General features: G+C 40.0%; 1 protein-coding gene across 25 annotated transcripts in view; it reads left to right on the top strand.

The window, feature by feature from the left end:
• LOC120554018 (CLIP-associating protein 1-B-like) overlaps window positions 1-24,812 on the top strand; it is a 46,506-nt gene that overhangs the window by 10,166 nt on the left and 11,528 nt on the right. For 6 of the 25 annotated variants that reach the window (XM_039792580.1, XM_039792566.1, XM_039792579.1 and 3 more), the window contains exons 8-28: window positions 28-98; window positions 9,936-10,070; window positions 11,082-11,158; window positions 11,280-11,372; window positions 11,468-11,613; window positions 12,267-12,402; window positions 12,488-12,558; window positions 13,104-13,163; window positions 13,990-14,067; window positions 14,187-14,354; window positions 15,416-15,462; window positions 15,849-16,049; window positions 17,802-17,828; window positions 18,520-18,615; window positions 19,077-19,265; window positions 20,227-20,331; window positions 20,967-21,023; window positions 21,830-21,927; window positions 22,843-22,866; window positions 23,300-23,547; window positions 24,287-24,350. In XM_039792580.1, coding sequence (XP_039648514.1) covers window positions 28-98; window positions 9,936-10,070; window positions 11,082-11,158; window positions 11,280-11,372; window positions 11,468-11,613; window positions 12,267-12,402; window positions 12,488-12,558; window positions 13,104-13,163; window positions 13,990-14,067; window positions 14,187-14,354; window positions 15,416-15,462; window positions 15,849-16,049; window positions 17,802-17,828; window positions 18,520-18,615; window positions 19,077-19,265; window positions 20,227-20,331; window positions 20,967-21,023; window positions 21,830-21,927; window positions 22,843-22,866; window positions 23,300-23,547; window positions 24,287-24,350 — 2,191 coding nt within the window. Of the gene's footprint in view, window positions 1-27; window positions 99-1,991; window positions 2,245-7,305; window positions 7,543-9,935; window positions 10,071-11,081; window positions 11,159-11,279; window positions 11,373-11,467; window positions 11,614-12,266; window positions 12,403-12,487; window positions 12,559-13,103; window positions 13,164-13,989; window positions 14,068-14,186; window positions 14,355-15,415; window positions 15,463-15,848; window positions 16,050-17,801; window positions 17,829-18,519; window positions 18,616-19,076; window positions 19,266-20,226; window positions 20,332-20,966; window positions 21,024-21,829; window positions 21,928-22,842; window positions 22,867-23,299; window positions 23,548-24,286; window positions 24,351-24,812 lie in introns of those variants that run through there. The other 19 variants (XM_039792582.1, XM_039792581.1, XM_039792567.1 and 16 more) reach the window with 12 other exon arrangements.

Here is a 24,812-nt window from a genome sequence, read left to right as displayed (position 1 = left end):
TCTGCCCCCCCCCCCTTCTCTGTCCAGGCTAAATGTCATCTTCAGTAAATTTGACGAAGTTCAGAGGTCAGGGAACATGGTCCTTTCACCTGTGTCAGGTAAGATCACGTCTCCTGCTCTACCTGCAGAGTGCTGCGAGTTTAGTCATGGTTGTGTTTACCGCACCAGCACTGTTTTATCTAATTAATTTAATTTATCTACTACCATGACGAAAGACTTGCATGTTTTCTTAAATCTGGCCGATGAACCTCTCATTTTACACCTAATTCGTTCCAGTTTGCAAATACATTGTACATACATTCTATTACCTGCATGTGGCCTAGTTGCTCTTGTTTGTTTATGTCTTCTGGTCTTCTGGGTTTGAGATAAAGGCTGTAAAACTGAAAGAATGTGAAGTACAATAAGTTACAAGGACTGAGAGAATATCTCCGCCCATCAGTCACAATGAGCATGTTGTGGGAAGGCCTAGTCTTGGTTTCCACCGGTCTCAGTGGGGTGTGTTTGCCGTCTTTCAGTCAGAATGTAACCTGAGCCGGTTTCTTTGTGCTCGGTGAAGCGAGGAGCTTTCACCCACCTCACTGCAGGAAAAGTGACCCTGCTGATGGGGACAGAAAGGTCTGAAGGAGCTGGATTTCTGCAGAGAATATCACACCCATATTAGCAGCTGACTGTGTACAAATTGAAGTTGACCCTCTTTGCTTCAGCACTAAAACCCAGACTGAGTGACATCAGATTGATCTTTTTAGTCCCTTGAATTTATTGCCTCCCAGGCCGGACAGAGCTGACAGGCCTCATCGCTGTGGTCACGAGGCTCAGCTTTCATCTCAGGGGGCCCCGTCTGATTAAAAAAAGAAAAAGACCCTCCTTTGGGGAAACAACATGAATTTGTCACTGAGGTAATCTGACATGAAGGGAGGAGCTTTACCCGTTTACAGTTTATCTCTCTGATCAAAATGTTTTTCTGGGGCCAATGTTATGTGCCCATACCTTTTTTTTCTATTTTCACAAGTTAAGCATTCTGGTAGTTTACATGTTAAAAGCTTTTAATGTGAAGTAGCTGCAGTGTTCATTTTGCATTAATGGTTGCATTAAATCAGTGGACCGCGAATGAGTGCTTGCAAGTCTTGATTGTTGATGAGGATTGGTCTGCCTACTAAGTTCTATGGAAGGAAAAGCATATCATCTAAGAAAGCTAATTTAATTTTCCTTACTATGTTTATCACATTAGATTTAGTGCATTAAAGCTCCTCACAGGCTCAGATTGTGTGTCTGCACCCTGGTTAAAAACGAAAAAAAGAAACACACGGCTTTCACTTCAAAGACATCAGCACACTGACAACTGACAGAGCTCTGACCTGAGCAGGCGAGGGAGAACAATCAACTCAGATCTGGAAAACGGGTATGAGAAAGAGAAAACTAATGATCATTCAGAGAAGAACATAGGCTTTGGTTTCAGGGGGGGAACGCAGGATACATGTCCACGGCCACTGTAAAAGAACAAAACTGCAGAAAAAAATAGGTTCAGATTAAAAAAATTAAGTTACAATAAAATGTTATTTCGTGCATGTATAAGCATTTCCTGAAAGTCGATAGGCTACTGTATCCTCCAGTTATTTTCAACAAAAGGTTTGGACTGCAGTGTGGCGTCTTTCCTCTGACCCGTAGCTCTGTGATGCCTCGTGATATTATGACTTTATTCTCCAAATGCTATGACTCGATTCTAGTAATATTGAAATATTATGACTTCATTTTCATTGAATAACGACTTTATTCTCAGAATATTACAACTTTTTTAAAAGTTCCGACCTTATATATATATATATATTCTGACACTATTTTCGTAATGTTATAATAATATATCTTTTTTCTTGAAATATTATGACTTAATTTTCATTAAATTACTACTTTATTATCTTATTATGACACTAAGACACTGAAACTACATAAAGATACAGAGAGAGAATGAAAAACTAACACAGGAAGAAAAAGGAACGGCTGCAAAAACGTTAAAAATAAACTATACAGCTGAGAATGGAGGAGAGAGATTGAGAAAGCCAAGAGGAAAAACACTCTGCAGCCCAGGGCTCTTATTTTGTAGGAGTGGTGTTAGCTGTCGTTCCTACAGTCACAAGACCAGGTTGGAGGGGAAGGGAGGAGGCAGGCAGCAGTGCATCAGCTCTGGGTCTGTGTCGGTAGCTCCACAGGAAGGTATCGTCTCGCATAGTCAAGCTGCGTCCACTGCAGGTAAATTTATCACATACAAGAAGTAGATCCTTTTTTTAATTCAAAGTTCAAGACTTGTTGTAAATACCTGCAAGTTTCATGTAGATAATATTCATCTGTCTGTGTTATTGACGTAGAAACATGTTATTACTCTCTCTGTGCTCATAAGCCTTGATAATTGCACTGGGATCATAATTGGGATCTGAATGCCACAAGTAACTGAAGCTCAGTGATGCATATAATCCCGCTCTTCTCTGCTGCACAATCTAAAACATTTTGATAACTCAAGTTATTTTGGTTAAAATGGTTGTTATGATTTAAGGAACTTAGTTTGAGGAACACAAGCTATCATTGCCACCTACGTTGTTGTCAGTATGGCAGGTGTTCTGTGTTGTTTACTGTCATGATAGGTGATATGTTGTGCAGCAGTACAGTCTAATCTAAGTTACCATTAATGATAATGACAACTTTATTTGTATGACACTTATCTTGACATAGAGACAAAAGTATAAAGTCAACAGGAAAACCAGATAAATTATATAAGATAAATAAAGCTAGTTTAAAAAGCAAAAGAAAATATAGAAACCGCTCTTGTAGATCAGAGATCAGAGATGCAGCGTGGAACCTTTAAATGACCTTATAACATAATATTACAGTTGATTTAAACTGCATTCTTGGAAGCCAATTAAGGGCTGCTGTAATTGTTCAGGTTATAATCCTTGCAGCTGCATTTTGCACCAAGATTTAGTTTGTTTAAAGAGTGCAGAATGTAGTTAAAATAATCCAGATATAATTAAATTAGGGCATAAATGGCTTTCTGCAACAGCAAACAGATGGTTTGATTTTAGAGATCATCTGATTAAAAAAATATATATATTCATGAAATGTAGCTTTCAAGTCAGTTCTTCCCCAGCAGTCCTTTTAATAAATACAACCAGCCTGAAGGTTTTTGAACAATACTTCCACTATTTGGAAGCTGTTATGTCACTTGTACAAACCAGGGCTGTAACATTTATTTTTAATAACAATTAGTTTTCTATTAACTGTTTGGTAAATAAAATTTCTGAAAGTTTCTTAGAGACATTTTTACATTTGAGATACTGAAACCGCCTCAAACGATCTATCTATTTTCAAATTGTTTCAGATTATTTCTCTCTTTGCTTTAGTGCAAATTAAGCAGTATAATTCAAATGATATAGATCATTTGTTTATAGAAAATGCTAATTATGTTATTTTTTTGCTATGTAAAAAAACCTGGGGTCAGTGAGGTATTTAAAATTTGTATGTACATGTATGACTTGGAGTCAGAGCATATAAGTGAAGCGGGAGGATTTTTGATGGAGTGCAGAGCAGATTTTTTAAGTCTTGGAGCGTTTCTTTATCTCCTCCTCCAATTTCCCTCTGTTAGCCACCAGTGCCTGTCATCCAGCGGACTTTTTCTGACAGAGCTCTGGGCACGAAGGGAGTGTTTATCTGATAAATACAACGTAGCTTTTGTTTTCTTTTTTTGAAATGAGAGATGAGCATGATGATTTGAATAGAGCGTGGTGAATCTGAGTGAGCGCGGAGCGATATTAAGCAGAGCAGCCAATGGCGAAGGAAAAAAACCGCTCCATCAGCGTTCAAATGCTCTGATTAATTATACCTTTAATATTCAGCACTTAGGATGCAAAGAGAATTTGCAGGGCTCAAACAGGACTGACCATTTGCACAGCTATCTGGTCCGATATAAATATATATATGTTAATTTATGTGGTCGAAGGGCTAGTAACTACTATTCCCAAGTTAAAAATGAACTCTAAGCCTCAAACTATGTCATCTTTTGATGTTGGTGGTTCTGACTCCAGCTCTGTGGGTTTTAATAGACCAGGACCCGGCTGTGTGCGTCATGCAGCATCAGGAGGTCCTGCAGGGAAGGCGTTGAGAGACGAGGCCAGATACTCGCTGCCAGCAGGACTTGGGTTGCACTGTTGGAAACCTCCTGAATAATGAACACTGTGCAGGGACAGAGAGACAGGGCACCATGCACCAGTGAGTCTCTCACAGATGTTTAGAAACACAAGGTTGAAGGAGTGCTTAAACGGCATTTAGTGCTGGTAAATTTCATATGTTTCCGTCTAATACACATATAAATTGAAGATATACCTAATGAACTAAGTGTGCGCAAGTCCTGCTGGCCTCCGACACACCTGTCACACATTTAGGCGTGCAGAGATACGGTTTTCAAAATTAAACTATTGTCTAAAACCTTCCTGCCACAACTGCTCAATACTGACACTCCTCTCTGCACAGATGCACGCAACACAACAGGAAAGCTCCTCTCGACACAAACTGAAGGATACCGAACAGGAAAAGGTTTTACTCCAAACAGGAACAGAGACTGATTGACCCTAAAAACAAGTAAACAAAAACATAAAAAGGTTAGGTAAATTTCAGTTACAATACCAATTTTGTTTGGATATAAAAGAGATTCTTAGAGAACTTCTGCTGTAACTTGTACGAGAAATTAGCAACCCTAAAATATTTTTATATAGCACCAGGATAATGTTTAGATGAAGATCTAATTTTTCCCATTTGACAATTTTTTTTTTTACTGTTTTATGAACCAAACAAGTAATAGATTGACCAAAAAAAGTACTCAGCAGATAATTGTTAGTTACAGTCCTGCATGAAACAATCTCAACAAAGTTTGTGCGCTCCAGAAAGCCTCTTGGACAGTTTCATCGGATAAAACCTCTGACTGTGAAAGAACACAGAAAAACTTCAGATCAACTTCTGATGTGTTTCTAAAAGTATTTACTTTGAGGCGTCCCTGGGCTCTGTACTTCTTGTTGATCTAAAGACGGTAAACTCAGCAATACTCGACTTTTCTTATAAAAAACCTCACCCGCTGTATCTCCAGACTCTTGCTTGGTATGATCGTGCGAGTGAAGCCTGATAGTTCTGTGGGAACGTCACTCCCTCTGTTGTTCCAGCTGGTTGTGATGTGCAGGAGAATGGCGGGGGTGTTTCTCACTCCGTTCATTCAGCGATGAAAAGGTTCACAGGTTGAAGCTCACCTTTTGAGCTGCAGCTGCATTATGATTTAATGTGATTGTTAGTCTCAAAAGTAAATAGAGCTGCAAAGATTAATCGATCAATCGATTAGTTGTTGACTTTTAAATGAATAGCCAACTATTTTGATAATCACTTAATCAACTTGATTCATTTTGTGAAAGAAAAAAGGTAAAAAATCTTCTTGATTCCAGTTTGTGCTTTGGGGAACATTGATCGACATTTTTTTTTTTTACTATTTTCTGACATTTTATAGATCAAAACAACTAATCGAATAATCAAGAAAATAATCGACCATGAAAGTAATCGTTAGTTGCAGGCCTAAATGGCTGCAAAGATTTTTAGCTTATTGTAATGAGTGGGAAGGGATTTAATGATAGAGCTGCAGGTAGAGAAAGACTTGATTAAACTCACTATCTGCTGTGAGCTGCTCCCTCGTTTCTTCCTCTCTTCTGTGACGCAACCCTGCACTTTCTCACCACCTCGCCTCACCTCTCCTCTCGGTCATTTTGTGAATTTGCATCGGGGAGATCAGCTGTCAGACTCCATCAGGCTCCAAGAGACTTTGAGGCGCTGCCAGGAGTAAAACTTGTGACCTGGCAGCCAGAGGATAATTATTCACAGTCGCTTTGTTTGATTTTACAATCGTGTTCATCAGCATTAGTCTTTTTGATTTTATCCACCCCCTGTCACACAGTTGTGAAAGTTAAATTTTACATGTCAAACACATTTTATGGTCATGGTTGGTGCTGCTCAACACTTGTATAGTGTCTTTTGAGACTCTGGAGGAGCGTCATCACGTAGATATGAGCATTAACAAGGCTATCCAGGTGTATTATGGGAAATGTCGGCTCCAGTAGTTGTAGGTAAATTCATTTATATTTATATATTTTTTTTAATCAACATTAATTGCTGTGCTTATAAAATATTAGAAAACTGTGAAAAAATTGTCCATCAAAGGAAAATCTTCAAAGATTTTGTTTAGTTCGACCAACAGTCCAAAATCCGAAAATATTTAGTTTATAAATAAACAGAAAAGCAGAAAAATCCTCTCACATTTGAGAAGATGGAACCAATCAGAAAATGACAGATTATCAGTATATATTGTTCAAGTTATGGATTAATCAACCTATTTTTTTTTCTCTTAACAGACACATTCTTGGATATAAGAGCTCCTTTTCTCCACCTAAAATATAGACATTTATGGAGTTAAAATCATATCTGCCCAGAACAATCTCTCCTCCGACGAGCCATTGACTTTCTGAAAGAATGACAATACTCACAGCTGGTTTTATTTCAGCATCAGTCAGTTCAGGGTCAGATCTTTTCAGATTAACCTTTTGAGATTGAAACTTTAGTTTTCCTATCAGTCATTGCATTGTTGTTATTCAGCCTTTAGTCTGTCTGTCTGTCTGTCTTTGTTCTCCACCTGTACTCCATCAGAAAATGATGAATAGGAAACCTTGTTTTGCAATATAGCCTTGTGACACAGCTGTACCTGTGAGGATTAACACGTGTGGTTTCACATCGCCATCTTGTGGACAGCTGTTTTCTTTCAGCTTCACGTATAAAATACAAGAATAAAATAAATTAATAATTAAATTTAGTTTGATTTAAAGGCAGCAACAAACAGAAACAAACAGAGTTAAAGCGGACCAAAAACTGTCAATCATACACACATTCATCCCTATGATAACGAATAAAAACCTCTGCAAATGGAAACCTGAATGTCACGCTGAAGAGTTATTTATCATCTCACATGTGGAGCAGCTGTGACCTTGCTGTGATAAAAACTCTGATGGATGGACTCGGGTGGAGGCTCGGCGGCTGGCAGAGGACCAGCTTCCTCTGCATCCCTCCCTCCTCCCTCTCTCCTGAGTCATGATGACACTGTGGCTATCCCTCATCTCTGACTCCACCCATCAGCTCCACCTCCAGAGCGACCCCTCCCTTCTCCTCTCATTGGTCCTCCTTCTCTTTTCCTTTCCTTGTTTTCCTTTCCTTCATCACTTCTCTCCATCCCCTCCTTTCCACTTCCTCCATCCTGCTCCTGACTAGAGGACGGAGACGTAAAGAAGGATCATATTGAAGCACATGCTCCCAGACAGGGGAGGGGGGAGGCCAGCTTTCTCCCCTCTTCTCTCTCCTCAGCTGGAAGGAAAAAGATGTGAGGACCACAGAGGACTGGAGGACCGTCTGTCTGTGTGCCTGTCTGCCTCTCTGCCGGCATGCTGAGGAAACTGGTCTGCAGGCGGATCTGCTCCTGTAAGCTGCTGCTCTTCCTCTGGATACAGGGAAGGTTTAAACAGAGGGAGGAATGGAAAGAAATGAATGGCAAGAGAAGGGAGGAGAAGGAGAAGGGGATGCCTGGTGTGTTGGCGGCTGTAAATCCAGGAGGAATGCGTCTGCGGTGTCTCGAGTGTAAACACAGCAGGATGATTTGTTGGCCTGCACGCAGCTGGATTGTTGTGAGGACAATGCACAGGGCGTCGCTGCCTCTGAGCAAAGTTAAGGGTCTGTCTGCTGTGGAGTTTTGGGAGAAACTGAGAATTAGTTTTATGTCGAGTGAAATAACCTGTTGGGGCTTTCAAGGTTACATTTAACTGAATAGTTAGATTTAGCTTAGATTTGGCTTAGTTGATTTGTTTTCAGACACTTCTGTTAGTGTTAGTAAGTAAGTTTCTGATGCATGTTGACATCTGTGCTGAAGGGGACATACTATACATATACTGTATATGATTGTTGCAGGGATGACTTATTTTTGTAAGCTAACCTGGAAGATGGCATCGCCCTGGTTTCCTTGACACAAAGCCAATCGGATTATTGCAGAAAACAATCTCTGTGGAAGACAGATGTTTATGATCCTTACATTTCGTTCAGCAAGATAATCTTCACAAATGAACCCCAGTTTGATGATTTTTAAGTGCAGATGCAATCGCCAGAAGTAAATAGCTAACGCTAGGCCATAAACTAACTATCCCTCGGTCGCATGACTTGACCCTCACCACTAATAAGCTTCCAACTTATAATTTGATTTTGCACGCTACCTATAAAGGGATCAATCTATAATTTGTTAAGTTTGAGTTTGCAAGAGCGTGAGTACAAACACAACAAGGCTGTTAAGGCGTGTTTAGTAAGAGGCGATATGAGTTTGGGTGTTTGGCGTGATGGGGTTTAATGTTCGCAGCAGCCTCTGTGGTCTCATTTAGCCGTCTTGATAGCAACCGCCTTTATTAAGACACGTAAAAGCTCACAACTTCACAAGTGCAGTATTTACTGACATATTTTATGTGGTAGAACAAAACGTGAAAATCTTTTAAGCCTGTGTTAACTGCAGACCTTATTTTAGGCATCTAACCAAAAACCCCATTCAAGTTGTGGTGAAGACTTCGACTCCCATGATCCCACGCTACTTCACAACATCACTAAAACTAGGTCTTTTGTTATCACGTTGATCAAGAGACCCCTAGGATTTCCCTCTCCCTTCTCTCCTTCTGTCGTGTTGTTTAGATGCTAACATGTTGAACCTCAGGTGTGTTTTTCTCTCTCTCTCTCTCACTCTCTCTCTCTCACTCTCACTCTCTCACACATAGTCACCTTGTGTTGCTGTTGAAAGGTGTTGCACCGAGCTTCCTTTCTGATCCTTCAAGGAGGAAAAAACTGCAACCTGATGACTGATGTGTTGGCTGAGTGCCTGTGTGTGTGTGTGTGTATGTGTGTGTGTATGTGTTGAATAATGAAAGAGGATCAATTGCTAGCCGGGCAGATTCCTGCGCTCACGTGGCACTCGATTGTCCCCCACAGGAGATGTTCACACAGCGCTGTGCCTCTTTGATTGTTATTGTTATGTATTTATTCACTGAGCAATTAAAAGTCCAGGACAGGACCTTTTTTTTTTGTCCACATTACATCCATAAGAAGAATTGTTTACATTCAACAAATTCAAGCAGAAATGGTGGGCTACAGGTTATTTAGGAGTAACAATCCTGAACATTTCTGTTCTGGAGAGTTGTGAAGATTTGTTGCTTCTCTTCGTTTTATTGTTGTTATTGTTTATTGAGAGTAAACTGAACATCTTTAATGTTTTGAACTGGCGGCCGGACATAACAATAAATCTGAAAATATCAGCCAGACTTAAGAAAACATTCTTTACTAGTTTGTGACATTTATAGGCCAAAAGTTTAACTGATGAAGATCAATTTTTAGAAACAAAGAGAATAAACTTTTTTTTTTTATCAATTAAAAATTAAAATTAAAAAAACAAACAAACTTGATACTAAAACTTTTCTTTTGAGAGTCTCTTGGAGAATTTAATCTAGACCTGTAACCTGTACACAAAGTCAGAATTATAGCACACACTTTTATTCTCCTGTGGTCACTCTGGGCTTCTTACTGGGAACACTGGACTATTTGTTCAGTTTGCAGTGGTGGCATTGTGTCTCTGACCTCCTCGCCATCGTTAGCCCCTTAGGTTGGTGATCTAGGAATGTGAGTTATGTCCTCTGGATCAACTAAACGTCAGCTAAAAGTTTAAAAATGCAGGAATGTCGGAGTCCGCCTGCCTGCTTTGCATCGTTGAGATGCTCATTGGTGGAGTTTACTGAAGAGTCATTGTGACCAGAGCCCTCTGTCTGTCTCCTCTGCTCTTCCTCCTCCAGACAAAAACTTTGAGGATGATGACTCGGGAGATGGCGGCCGCTCCTCGTCCTCTTCCAAAGGAGCCTCGCTATCTGGGAAGAAGACGGTGAGCATGGGTTCATTTCGACGCCCCGCCTCCAGCACCAAGTCTGCAGGTCAGAGTCCACACGGTCGTCTCACACGTCACTATGCACCTCTGAAGAAACAGCGCCATCATGGCTAGAAGTTGGAAGGACTCAAAAATGTCTTTGAAAAAATGAATGTTTTTGATAATATATTTAACATAAATTGGAATCTATCTATCTATCTATCTATCTATCTATCTATCTAGCTATCTATCCCAAGTGTTAACATTGAAAAAATAATGGGGCCTCCCTATGCTATACATATTGAACTATTTACATTTTTACTACCTCTTGTCCTCTACGCTCTGCTCCGTGTAAACAGCCTGCAGTTCAGCTGAAATTTCCTTGAATCTTTGTTGTGTGACTGTTGGTCTGAGTCAAGTCATTCATGGCTTCCCAGTTGCTCTGAGCAGCGGATAATTAAATTTAAATGCTTCATTTTTAGCAACATTTTAAATGAGACATGTAGAATAATGTGATTGTGATTAAATTTCACTCAGTAGTTGTTCTGAGCTTCATCATACTTGCAGTTAAATTAAACAATTTGCACAAGAAAAAACTGCACAGATGGCATGACATGAATGTGCAGGGAGAACAGAAAGCACTTATTCATTATATAAAACAAAATTCACTTTGTCATAGACTGGATATGACATAAAACGGAGGTTAAAGTTGTTTAAAACCCATTAATCTTTCTGCAAAATAAGATGCTTGGTAACCTACAGTTTCATCCATGAATTCATTTGAAATTAAGTTATGAAATGATGTTGAAGATTTCCCCCTCTCTGAATTGTATCTTGTATATAAAAGTACATATGTTTTAGGGAAACAAAAGATAAAAAATTGTAATAAGTGAAAGATTCTGTGGGATTTAAGCAACAACTAAAAAGGTCGAGCGGTTTCAAAGTGTCCTTGAGTAGGTTAGGTAGCTTTTTATCGGGGGTGTGGGTGTGTGATAAAGAGTGTATGTGAATTGGTGAATAAAAGGCAAATTGTAAAGCATTTATTTAAGAAATTGTGTGACCCTGGTGTTGTATGTAGGGAGGGATGGGTCTAGTGCTGGAGCTGTGGACGAAGAGGACTTCATCCAGGCCTTTGAGGACGTCCCCACAGTGCAGGTATTCCAGATGTTTAATAAAATGTTGCATTTTCAGCCTTGTGCTGTGTTTTTTGTGCTTCTCTTCTTGGCTTCCTCTCATCTATCCTCTCCTTCTTCATTCCTTTCCTGCTCTCCACCAGATCTACTCCAACAGGGAGGTAGAGGAGGCCATGACGAAGATCCGAGACGTGCTGTCAGACGATAAGAGGGACTGGGAGCTCAGAGTGGCAGCTGTAAGACCTCTCAGTCATCTCACTTTAAGGTGATCAGTTAGGTGAATATGTCTTGTTGTTGATCGCTGTTTCTTCTCTTTTTCGTGTTCCTCCAGCTAAAGAAGGTGCGTTCGCTGCTCCTGGCCGGCGCAGTGGAGTTTGATGGGTTTCCGCAGCAGCTGCGGCTCATGGAGGCGGCGTTCAAACTGTCCGCCAAGGACCTCCGCTCTCAGGTGGTCAGAGAGGCATGCCTCACTCTGAGGTAAGACAGTTTCCCTTTTAAATCTGCTGCAACACATACAGTAGGCTGAATATAAAAATTTGTGAACCAATCTTCATAAAAACATGTTTTTTACAAGCAAAAAGAGTGATTGCTTTAACTTGGAGTAGGATGGGGTAAACGAAGTAACACACGTTTAAAGGACAATTCCGGCGCAAAACGTGTACAGACAGTTTATTGAAAAGATAGATTATAAAGACAGTCGTTCCAGTATACAGGCGGCCGCCGTCTTCGGAGCTACTGTCTTAATAATCTATTTTTTTAATAAACTGTCTGTACACTTACAAAGTTCTCAATGCTTTGGTTAACATGTAGGGACCAAGTGTGGTGATATTTTGAGCCTTTTTAGTGGTATAAATAGCGATTTGTTTTTACTTTCCCTGTGCCCTGAATACTAGCATTGTAAGCTAATCAGCGGCCCCCGCTAGCTTGTTTCAAGCTACAAACACATTCGATTAGCATGAAATCATGTCCCAGAGAACGGCAGAGTGGGTACACATCTGTTATTAACCCCTAGGCTCGTTTTGGTTTAAGGAACCTTCATGTTCCTTTGCTTGTCGTTGTTCTGTATAACACAGTGTGCTTGTTGCTCATGTAGTTTAACCTGAGTGTCTACTCTGCTCTGCTCTCACCAGCCACCTGTCGTTGGTGCTGGGCAGTCGCTTCGACCACGCGGCAGAGGCCATCATGCCGACCCTCCTCAACCTGGTCCCCAACAGTGCCAAAGTCATGGCTACCTCGGGCATTGCCACCATCCGCCTCATCCTCAGAGTACGTGGCGGCTTTACTGAGATGATGTGGTAGATGGAGACTTTTTTTACAACAGGTTTTGACACCAGGTTCTTTTGTTTTGCAGCACACACACTACCCACGTCTCATCCCCATCATCACCAGCAACTGTACCTCCAAATCTGTGGCTGTCAGAAGGTGAGAGACACAGTAGTTAATTTTATTTTATTTTATTCAGATATTTTTATTTTTGCTGTTTATGTAATTTTAAGATGTATTTAAATGTTCTATTATGTTTGTATTTCATTTTATTACATGTTATATATTATTGGATTTATATACTCTATTATTTATTTTATTTATTTATTTTAAGAATATGTATTTTTTAGTAATGTTCTATTTTGCATACACTATTTACTTTTTTGCAATATTATTTAGGTATTTTATTGTATTTATTTATTTGTATTTTGAATTTTCTGTTTATCTAATTTTACATGTATTTTTTTTATTAATGCATTTTTATTTATTTATTTTATTTCAACATATCTATTTTAATTTTATGTTTACATGCCTTAATTTAATTTGATTATTTAGTTTTTGTTGTTGGTTCTCAGATGATATTTCTTTTTCAAGGCTTGAAAAGTCAGGGAAAGTTCTGAATTTAAATAAAATGTAGAAATGAATGGATGTCATGCTCCTGTATGGTCAGATCCCACTTAAACCGTTCTTCTTGTGTATTGCAGGCGCTGCTTCGAGTTCTTGGACCTGCTGCTGCAGGAGTGGCAGACGAGCTCTCTGGAGAGGTGAGAAAAGATTACACTGTACGTTATCTGAGTTCTGTCATCAACATTTCTCCATCAGTAATAATAACTCTATATAGCAGATATTTGTACAGTAAGTATAAAATGGTGGCTGAATGGTGGTGAATGGCTTAAAGTACCGCACGCTGCCTTGTCGGGAAATGTGACACCAGCCAGGTTGTGGTCAATCTCAGCACTTTCCATGGTGATGCCAGGGGGGGATCTCTGTCTGCCTCCAAAAAGCCCCATTGTGTTTCTGCATGGCCGCTTCCTGCCACTACCACCGCCGCCAGGGAGAAACCCGAGCTGAACCCCCACCCCAACAGTACCAGGGGAGCGCTCTGGTTCTCATCGATCTGTGTGTGTGTGTGTGTGTGTGTGTGTGTGTGTGTGTGTGTGTGTGTGTGTGTGTGTGTGTGTGTGTGTGTGTGTGTGTGTGTAAATATTGCCCAAGTACAAATACAGACTTTTATTTTCTAAAGAAAAGCCAAATCAGCCAACATGCAACTGCCTAGAAAGAATAAAGAAATGGAAGCACTGTTACAGAAATACAGTACAAAGAATTAGGGCTGGGTATTGAACGACAATATCTTTACGGCCTTTGGTATAATGTTTTTGTCCAAAAACTGTCAGATTTGTTATCTTGTTTATTAATTGTTTGATCTGATATTTTCCTGATTTATATAAAAATATTCTCAATTATTTGAAAAAGTTCTTGTTCAGCTGCTTGTCTCAGGTTTTTTTACTGACATGCTTTTCGTTATAAACCTTTGATGTTTTATTATTGTTTTTGCTCAGATTTTCCTCTTTGTTTCTCCCCCTTTTGTAGACATGGAGCAGTGTTGATGGAAACCATAAAGAAAGGTATCCATGATGCAGATGCAGAAGCTCGCTCTGTGGCAAGAAAGTAAGTGTCACATTTATGTTTTCTTACCGATGTAAAGTTCCTCTAATCACAGTTTGTTGCAGCTTGAGATTTGAGAAACACTGACCAAGAGAAGCATAACATTAACCTTGCTGTTGCAGGTGCTACTGGAGTTTTCACAGTCACTTCAGGCGGGAGGCAGAGCAGCTGTTCCAGGGCCTGGAGGCGTCCTATCAGAAAGCTCTGCAGGCTCACTTGAGGAGCGGAGACAGCCTGGTGTCGCTGCCCGCCTCAGATCGCTCCTCCTCCTCTTCCCAGGAGAGCCTCAAGTGAGACGCTTCCTCTTCTCTGATCCATCAATTAATTGATTAACTGGGAAACATAAGAAGGAATTGATTCCTCGCTTCCATCACACCTCCTTGTTTCTTAGATCCTCCCAAAGAAGGGTTAAAAGAGAGGAAGACGTGAGGATGGAGGAACAGTTTGGTGAAACTGTCCCGTTTTATGTGTAGAAATAACGGACACTTAAGGCACTTTGATTATGCCTGCTGTATATAGATTAATCGCTGGCGTCACGGACTGTGGCTGTATAGAAATGACACTGTTTGGCAGTTACAGGGCCGATTTCATCCGTCTTTTATGGCACGTAAAGAGGCAGAGGGAATGTTCACGGCATTCGCGTGAGTTTGATCGCAGGATCATTTGTGTTTTATCGCGTTACTCCCAGTTATATCTATAATTGGTTTGTGAAGGAATACATGTACATCAAGGCAGCAATGATGTAAAAACATCGTACGGCAATGCTGTTTCCACAGCTGCCCAGAGGAGCAACGATTGGAGGATAATTAGCTGAATGCAAAGCGTCTTTAGTAGATTATGACGTCTGACTTTTTTTGTGCAATTAATTAATAACAAATATCTAAAAAATATCATTCTTGCAAAGTAGTTTTTGTCCAGTTTGTCAACCATTATCATCGTGTTAACAACACATACACCAATCGTCATAAAATAATATTCAATGAGTTTCCTGTTTCGCTCCATCTCATCTCGTTGTGTCGGTGTTAATATATTGTCTCTGTCTGAGCTCGGATTTGATCTTTGGGCCTTTTACGTCACGTTAAGAAGCTCTTTGTTGATTATATTGTACTACATTATTCTGTAAGTGACACAGATGATGAACAATATGTTAATATTTTGTTACAAGCTGTTCTATGTTTATTCACAGTAGAAGAGAATATGCTTCCCTTCATATCTTTTTCTATTAGTGGAGGATATCACGTTATATTTCACATATTTTTTCATTAAAATTAACAGGTTTGTTTTGTTTTTTTGTTACATGCACAAAGGTTGGTTTAAGTATATTTATCTCTTTTGCTTTTTGTCTCCTCAGTCGACCGCTCTCTGTAAAAAACACCTTTGGAAGTGGGACAACAAGATGTGAGTCATTTTGTTTTTTTAATTCATTCACAGCATCAGGTAATCAGTGAAGCAAATGTTCAAAACATAGTTTTAGTGTCAGCTAAAGACTTTTAATGGTGGAAAAAGTTGACCTCATGTCAACTCAAAATAAGAAAACCGATATGCATCTCATCCTGCCTCCAGTGGCAGCACCTCTCTCTGGTGGAATACATGATTCTTCCATTTATCATTAATCAAGGCGAGGAACACACAGTTGTATCTCTTCATTGCTAAATATTTAAAAGTGAGTTCAGTGTGCGTTGGTGAATTAAAATCTAGCCGCATGCAGGTTAAGTGCACGTCATAACAGGAAGAAACTGAGCCATTAAACTGCTGTAACGTTGGATTATTTCAATCTTCTCCAGCCAAAGCTTCCCACACCAGGACGCCTGCTGCAGCCTCTTCTCCAGGCTCCCTCCAGCGCTCTCGCAGCGACGTGGACGTCAACGCGGCGGCCACCGCCACCGCCCGCACCAGGATGCCCGCCGTGTCCTCTGCCATGCAGTCGTCAGCTTCACCCTTCAGCTCGGCCTCAGCCCTCCCCCCTGGATCCTACGCTTCACTTGGTAAGACACGTTGCATTTTAAACATCGATGTCTTTGAAATCATGCGGGGCGATTTAACATCAAAACTACATTTTATTTATGCTTCATGCTACAAACAATATTGATAGCTGTTGCTAATATTGTGGAGCTGTTAGTATTTGCAGTGTTAGCAGGCACATTTAGCTTAAAGACACAAGTATGCATAAAGAAAGAGTCTCTACACATTCACTACTGTTTAATTCCGATACAACCAATCTCTTCAAAGATCATCTTCTAAACTAAATGATTGACAACAAAAGGTGTTCATGCAGACAATTACCAGCTTATATCTTTTATGTTTTATTCTGTAATGTTACTCTACCTGAACTATGAGTTTTAAAGCTGTTTACCTTAGTGTTAATTTTGTCACCTATTTTTAATTTAGTCTTAGTCTTAGTCTTGTGCCAAACATTTTTGTTAGTGAAGTTTTAGTCGACTAAAAGTCTCGCCATTTTGGTCAAGTTTTAGTCAAACCATTTCAGTCAAATAGTTATAAAAATAAATAAATTATATAAAGTTATATAAATATTGAGCCTCTTCCTTATTTCACCAGTAAACGACAAAAACAACCACTGCATTGGAAAAGGATATTTTACAATAAAATAAATGCAGCACGAAACTGGCGAGGCGTATTTCAAGTGAGCGCAACATATGTGTTGTTTTTCAGACAACGGCAGCTACAGACTGTCGTACGTCTCGTGTTGGAATCCTACACAGTGAAATAGAGACAAACCTTTACACCGTTTAGCTGTCAGCATTGTGACCCTTTTATATATGTCAATGATTGTAACCATGTTTAGCTACTCCAACTGCTAGCTAACGGTAGGCTAACGTTACCTGCTGCCAAGTGTAGTGTTAACTAGCGCCCCATGCAGCGATGTTTCGGTTGACTCTAACGTCCGTTTAGGAGCATCAGAGAGAAGCGCAGGCTATTCGGTCCGGTAGATAACGGTCGTTAGGGCACCTGTCGGTGCCGTAGCACCGGGTCTCGGTAACAGCTGAATATTCTATCTCATGATGAAAAAGTAGAGACGATTGTAGACGAAAATGAAGAGAGATTTTATCTTAGTTTTTATTTTATGCAAAACATTTTTGTCTCGTCTTTTTTCGTCAACAATAATGCATGTTAATTTAGTCTTAGTCAGCGTTTTTGGACATTGGCGCAGTCTCGTCATCGTCTCGTCTTAGTCATGGAAAAAAAGGTCGTTGACGAACATATTTAGTCTCGTCTCGTCTGACGAAATTAACACTAGTTTACCTGCAGCTCAGTGTTTATATCAATGTGTGAGATTCATGTAGCATGAAAAAATGTAGCACTCATGTGTAGATCTTTTAAAAATTTGTCGTACAAAGGGTGTGCACAATTATTTTCAACCAATTTTCTTCAAGATCCAACCAATGTCTTTAATTGTTTAATGTAGTCATGTTAAAACACCAAAACAAGCTCCAGATGCACTCAAGTACCATGAAAGAATTCCAAGCTGCAAAGATGGCCGATCTTATGACTGAAGTTGCCTTAAATTCACATTCAAATGTTGGACACAGAAGGACTCTTTCTCTGAACACAGACTATTTATGGATCTCTGTCAAATAATAAGAAATCAAATCAGATGACACACATAGTCGCAATCACATTTTCTGTATCCCAGCTGTTCCTTCTTTTGTCAAGCATATCTAAAGCTTAACCTCTTGACCCTGATCCTTGTTGTGTCTATCCCGGGCTCCACCTGTCAGACGGCTCGTGGTCTGTTAACGCAGACGGTAAGCTGTGTGCTGTGTGTCTCCATATGTGGGCACGGGAATGATGCTCCTCCATGCCTCCTTGGTGTGTTGTTTTGCTCCCAATCAGTCCTGTAATGGTGGTCGTCTGTGATGGAACTGTCAATGCATGGACTGTCTATGCATGGTGTACTGTTTGTCCTACACTTGGATCAATCTACAGTATGCAATAGAGAGGCAAAGTCCCTCCCTTTCCGGTGGACCACCATGGGACCTTATTTCGGAAAAAATATGTACGGTAGTAAACGGGGAAAGACTAATAACTATTTGATCCCGTTTGAATTGAGCCATGAAATACACATATGATGTTTATTAATTTAAAAGATCATTTTGCAAGTCAAGAAAGTCTCCGTTAGTGAAAATACGTCATTAGAAAGACTCCTTAGCCCATAGTCTCTATGTGACGTCTCTCTGAAGATAGCTAGGTTTGTTATGAAGCAAAACTGCGTAATGAGTCGTAGGATCAAATGACTTGTTTTTCATTTTTCATGAAAACCACCACTCCCTGTCTCGTATCTTCTGTCATGTTTCCCTCCTTGTGATCTCAAATGTAATTTCTCTCTGCATGACAGAAGTGTAGAAAACTTACAAACCGAAGCAGTCGTCATATTGAGAGATGTTTTAACTTTGATGTGAGTACAAAGTTTTAGTTTTCTGTTTTCTGCGTCTCCAGGTCGAGTACGAACCAGAAGAACGAGTTCAGGAAACGGTCCGTCTGTGACAGACAGCCGGGGAAGAAGCCGAGGGAAAGTCGTCTCGCAGTCTCAACGTGAGTCTTCTGATTGTGATGTTATCCTCCCGTTTGTGATAAATGGCATCAGAGGAATTCAAACTTTAACCCAGATAGATAGATGGATAGATAGATGGATGGATAGATGGATAGATGGATAGATGGATAGATAGATGGATGGATGGATGGATAGATAGATAGATAGATAGATGCGTACTTTTCGTAATAAATGTCTGAGCATAACCATGCCCAATACCAGGAAAATTAACAAAAAATGTAAATGACAATATTTTGAATTTGGTTTGAAATTAATTACTAATATATATATTATTATATAATATTAGATACTTACTATAATGAGCATAACATCCAAAATTACATAGTTGGAAGGCTATTGTGGATTTGGGTTTCCAGTGGCTTTAACACCAAACTAAACTGCAACACTGAGACGTTTCAGGATTGGATGACAATTAACTCAATTTTCACTAAAATACTTTCAGCCGGCAGCAGGTCAGGTTCTCCCGGCCGCCTGCTAAGCTCCACCTACGGCAGGATCCCGAGGCCGACCATGGGCACCGCCCTCGCCACCACCAACAGCACTTCCACCGGCCTGAGCGACAAGAGCCGGCCCCGAGGTCACCGCAGCCAGGGCTGCAGCCGAGAGACCAGCCCCACCAGATCAGGAACGGGTAAGGAAGGATTTTAACCACAGAGCTGATAATAATAATAATAATAATAATAATAATAATAATAATAATATATTAGTCAAAAATTCAGATTTAAGCAAAGATCTGTAATACTGGAAATCACAAAATGTTTGAAAGAAGACTGCAGCAGAAACATATGAACCAAAGTCAGTAAAATGTTGATTATTTGGAAGCTTTGTTGAAGTTGAAGCGCTTGAAGGAATTAAAGCTGCAGTTTAAGATGTTTAAGACATTTAAAATCTGAAACTTAATCACTGAAAGCCAAAGTAGTATGCTATAAAATATCTTCAGTTTTGACTATTTTATGCCAAAATATAACATATTTAGCATTTCCCCTAATTCTTGTGTGGGTGAACGAGCCCCTGAAACAGCATTAAGACCATAACTGTACACTAAACGTCAATTTAAAACCAGAATATTTACATTTTGTTAGGCTTGTTATAACATTTACTCGACACAGTATAGAACTACGGTTGGTAGGTTATTTTTATATAGACCATTTTTTTAATAATCCCCAAATGTAGTCATGAAATTGAATTTTGAACAGAGATTTTCAGATCGGAAACTTCATATGGACTGTAGCATTGCTGTAAATACAATCTGATGAAGAGCTTGTAAAGGTGAACTAAGAGTTGCAGGTTGCAGGGAATCTTTGGATCAAAATACCTCAGAAGTGAGATGTACGTTTCATTGTTCTGAGGTCGACGTGCACAGATTTGCATGCTCACCCCACAAGACAACAAGATTCCTGTTCCTTCTCCTCCCACTAACACTTTACCTGCAGCATCCCTAAGTCGTCTTCTCCCTTCTCTCCTGCCCAACTAACTTTCTCTGCAGAGCTTCAGGTGTGTCAGTGTCTGGCTGTTTGTGCTACAAGCTAAACTCTCCCCTTGCGCTGCTGTCTGTCTGTCTGTCTGTCTGTTTCTCTACCGTGCTCCTCTAGCCCGGAGCCGAATCCCCCGACCAAGCATGAGTCAGGGCTGCAGCCGCGAAACCAGTCGCGAGAGCAGCCGCGACACCAGCCCCGCCAGGGGTTTCTCCCCCCTGGGTGAGTACTGAAAACCCCCCAAAACCTCCACACCAGAGCTTGTACAGGGGAGTAGAAAACTACTCCTGTAACGTTTGGGAAGTGCACAGAATGGCTCAAAAGAAGACAGGAGTAGTGTTAGCTTTCTGTTTGACAGTTTAGTAAAAAATCTGTAGGAGCCAAACAAACCTCACTTCCCTTCTCACTCTGCACATCTGTCTGTCTAGATAACTGTTTTTCCTGCCTGAGTCTTTGCATGCTCTGTGTCGAATGAATTTACGATTATTTTCATTGGATTAATCTGTGGATTCTTTTCTGGATTAATGCATTAGTTGTTTGGTCTATAAAAATGTCAGAAAATGTGGATCAGTGTTTTCCAAAGCCCAAGATGACATCCTGAAATGTATTCCGTTTACTGTCACAGAGGAGTGAAGAAATTAGAAAATATTCAGCTGCAATCAGAGAAGTTTTACTTTTCATAAAAAATTACTCAAACTCTGCAGCTCTACTCTTAATCTTCTGATTAAGTATGTGCAAACCTGTAAAGAGCTCCTGTAGATATAGGTGTTATTGCTGAGGTTGTCTTTTACTTTGTCAGGTGTCTGTTCATCTGTATTTCTGTAACAATAGTCGTCTCCTCTAACTTCCTCCTCCAGTGACTCGACGTCACTCCCGTTCAACCAGCGCCCTGTCCTCTGCAGAGTGCTACTCAGGTGACCAGTGAGGTCCTCTCAGGAAGCAGGTTCACTCAGTCTGCCAGATAAAATAAAGACACATTTTCCGCAAAGATTTCTGTATCTGTATTTACATCCTTCTATTCTGTATTCATTTATCTGGCTGACTGAGTCGTCCTGCTTAGTGAAGCCTCTCCTTGCATGGCCGAAGTTCACCTCTCGCCTCAGTCTCTAGTGGACGGAGAGTGTGAAATAATCATCAGCCAAATGCAGAAGTTTTTATTTTGCAGCTTCATTTTAAAGCAATATGACAGAGTTTTGACATTTTCATCAAGCAATGCTGATTCACTCTTTTTGTACTTTCATGGTATGTTTTGCATTTTGTATTTATTTTTTGTTGCTGGTTGCTTCGATATGTTGCATTGTTATTACCCAACTCCTTTTTGCAGCTTCCTTTGCTATTAGCTTTGAATTGGGTCTGGTACAAGTTTGGTTGCCTTCTCCTGAAATTAATGAGACATTTGAGAAATTGTCCAAATCTTATTTAATGTATTTTGGAATTATGCTGTATGATCGAACAAATCCCAACATAAACAATGAAGTTAGTAAATCCATTTTACGCAACTGAACTTGTCCCAGAATCCACAAAGCACAGGACCGAGACACTCCTCACTCCTGGGTCAGGTTTTCTGGTTTTCTTTATCTGACATTTATACAATGGATACAAGGAGATACTTTTATTTGAAAGTGAGGAGTGAATTGTAGTCCCTTATTATTTTTCTAAGTGGCTGTTGCCAAACAGACACTCCTCCTGACCTGCTGATGTTTGATCTTTTCTTTTTCAGACCGGCTATCTCATCAGGCTCGGATCTCGGCATCCGTCAACGCCATGAAAATCCTCAACACAGGCACCGACGTCGAGGCTGCTGTCGCTGACGCTCTGGTAAGAACGCCAGTGGGAAAATGTGTGTTTTATAGCCCTTATGCAAATAAAGCTATACACCTACCATATCTTTATAAGACATAATCTTCTAGAGCTGTCTAGAAGAAAAAACTCTTAGTAAACTAACACTGAAATTATTCTGCCGACTAATCAATTAGTTGATTTAATCTACAGATCTGTAAAACTAAGTTCCATCCTAAAGAATCATACAAAAGCACCACTTTAAATCTTGTGTTAACCAGAGATGTGCATAGAAGTTTCTAGGAAATAAGTTATTCAGTATGAAAAAAAAACATAAAAAATGACTTATCAACTAAGGAAATCTCAGTCGACTAAGACCAAAACGACCAATTAGTTGGTTAATTGAGAAGGAGGGGGCATCCCCATAACCTTTACATTCAACTTAAAATAAATAAACTTTAAATGTAAATTAGGGCTGCAAATAACGGTTATTTTTTATTGTCGATTAATCTGTTGATTATTTTCTGGATGAATTAATTTGTTGTTTGGTCTCTAAAATGTCTGAAAATGGTGACAAATATGGATCAGTGTTTCCCAAAAAGCCCAAGATGACGTCCTCAAATGTCTTGTTTTATCCACAACTCAAAGATATTCAGTTTACTGTCACAGAGGAGAGAAGAAACTAGAACATATTCACATTTAACAAGCTGACATCACACAAGTTTGACTTTTTATAATAGAAAAGTGACTCAAACCGATTATTCGATTATCAAAACAGTTGTCGATTAATTTAATTGTTGACAGCTAATCTTTGCAGCTCTAATTCAATTATTTTTTGTAAAAATAACAAAGTGGCTTGAAGATAAATGAATGACGTGTTGATGTTGTTAGAGTTTGTACAATCCTGCAGTAATTCCCTCTCTCCTCTTTCTTCTTGGACTTTGTAAATTCCAGCTCTTAGGAGACTCGAGGAGTAAGGTACACATACATCTTGTCTGACCGTGTTGAACCTTTTTGTCAGTGCATGCAGAACATGAGCATTAAACACAGACTTTTACATTCTGAACATGGAAAAGAGAGCAGGTTGGGATGCAGTGCTCTGTGACCCGAAGATATCAGCTGTTGCAGAATTCCAGCCATTGATTTTCCTTCTCTGTCTAATCACAACAACTGCTTTTTTCTTTATAACATTAACCCTGAAGTGAGAGATGAAGAAAGTCCAACCAGCATGAAATAACCTTGCCTGTCTGACATCATCAGAAACCTGCATGTCTCTGTCTCTGTAGCTGCATGGTATTGTAGATCTTCTCAAAGCGGTAGATCTAGATCTAAAGGCAGATAGAGAGAGCACGCTGCCGTTACCTTTTCAGTGCTGTTTGTAAACCCCAACGTCTTCTCTTCTTCCACTCAGCGGAGGCCGGTGAGGCGGCGCTTCGAGTCGCCGGGAATGTACTCGGACGACGACGCCAACAGCGACGCCTCCAGTGCTTGCTCCGAGCGCTCGTACAGCTCACGCAACGGCGGCGTGGCGCCGCACTACCTGCGTCAGACGGAGGACGTGGCCGAGGTGCTGAACCACTGCGCCAGCGCCAACTGGTCTGAGAGGAAGGAGGGCCTGCTGGGACTGCAGAACCTGCTCAAGAGCCAGAGGATGCTCAGGTGGGTGTCAGGAGCTGGCTGTGTGTTGCATCTCTCTGTTTTGTGCTTGTTGCAAATGATTATTTTGGGGTGTTGGAAGTTTGATTCACTTCAAGCATTGTTTGAGAACTTCATGAGAGAAGAGTTGTGTTTTGTGTTGCTTGTGACCAAAACTAAGAACTTAAACAGATTTCAGAGTCAGTTTTGGTGACATATACGATATTTGCTCCACATTTCTTTAACTTTCACTGTCCTGCATCCCAGTTTTTTTCTATAAAATGTGTGTTCTATTGTATTTGTAATGTTGAAAGTAGTTAAAAAGTAGCTGATGGGAGACTTTTAGTTAAAGTTTTGTTAAAGTCTTAAAACCTATTTTGGAAATGTAAATGTAAAGAAATTACTGTGTATGAATACTTTGTTTTAAACTCTATATGTATTTTAATTTTTAAGTTTATACCTCACAACCATGACTGATAAATAGTTTAGACTCCAATTAGAAAGCAGCTGATCCACTTTTTAATCATGAGGATAAGACGAAAATGGGGCTCAAACTAAGACAGAAAACCCTTGAATATCTTTGTGTCAACCCTTTGTGTCATGAAAATGGTATATTATAAAGTATGCTAATTGTAGCAGATACAGAAATATGTTTGACCTTTCAATTTGTGACTTATAAGTGTGTCACAAAGATCTTCAACTGGTGTCCAAACTGAAATAGATTGACATTAAATTATAAATGTACTGTTATTTTCTCTGTCAGTCGCGTGGAGCTGAAGAGGCTTTGTGAGATCTTCACCAGGATGTTTGCAGATCCTCACAGCAAGGTGAGAGCCGGCTGGGCTTCTGTAACACACAGCATGTTTCGCACAGCACTGCACCACCAGGCTGCTTTGTAGTCATTTTGCATCTCTTTTTAGTGGTTTTGTGTATCTTTTGAAGTAATTTTTTAGTGTCTTTGTAGTTTTTTGAGTCTAGTAATTTTTGCGTGTCATTGTAGTCATTTTGCGGCTCTTTGTGGTCTATTACGTCTCATTGTAGTCATTTTGAGTGTCTTCAGCAATTTTTGCGTGCAATTTGTCATCTTTTTCTAGTTTTTTTGCATCCCACCCTGGTTTGTATGTGTCTCTTTAAGGGACATTTTGCGTTTTGAAGGCCAGGGGGCCCCTGACACTCTGGGCCTCTGGGCCAGTGCCCGTTCGTCCCATTAAGTAATCATCTATGCCTACAGAGCTGGTGGTCAAAGTAAAATGTTGGCTTGATTTATTTGACTGAATTCACTACTCACA

The sequence above is a fragment of the Perca fluviatilis genome, chromosome 24 (genome assembly GCF_010015445.1).
Source record: "Perca fluviatilis chromosome 24, GENO_Pfluv_1.0, whole genome shotgun sequence".
In the NCBI taxonomy this organism is placed as follows: Eukaryota; Metazoa; Chordata; class Actinopteri; order Perciformes; family Percidae; genus Perca; species Perca fluviatilis.
This window is presented reverse-complemented; position numbering and strand designations above follow the sequence as displayed.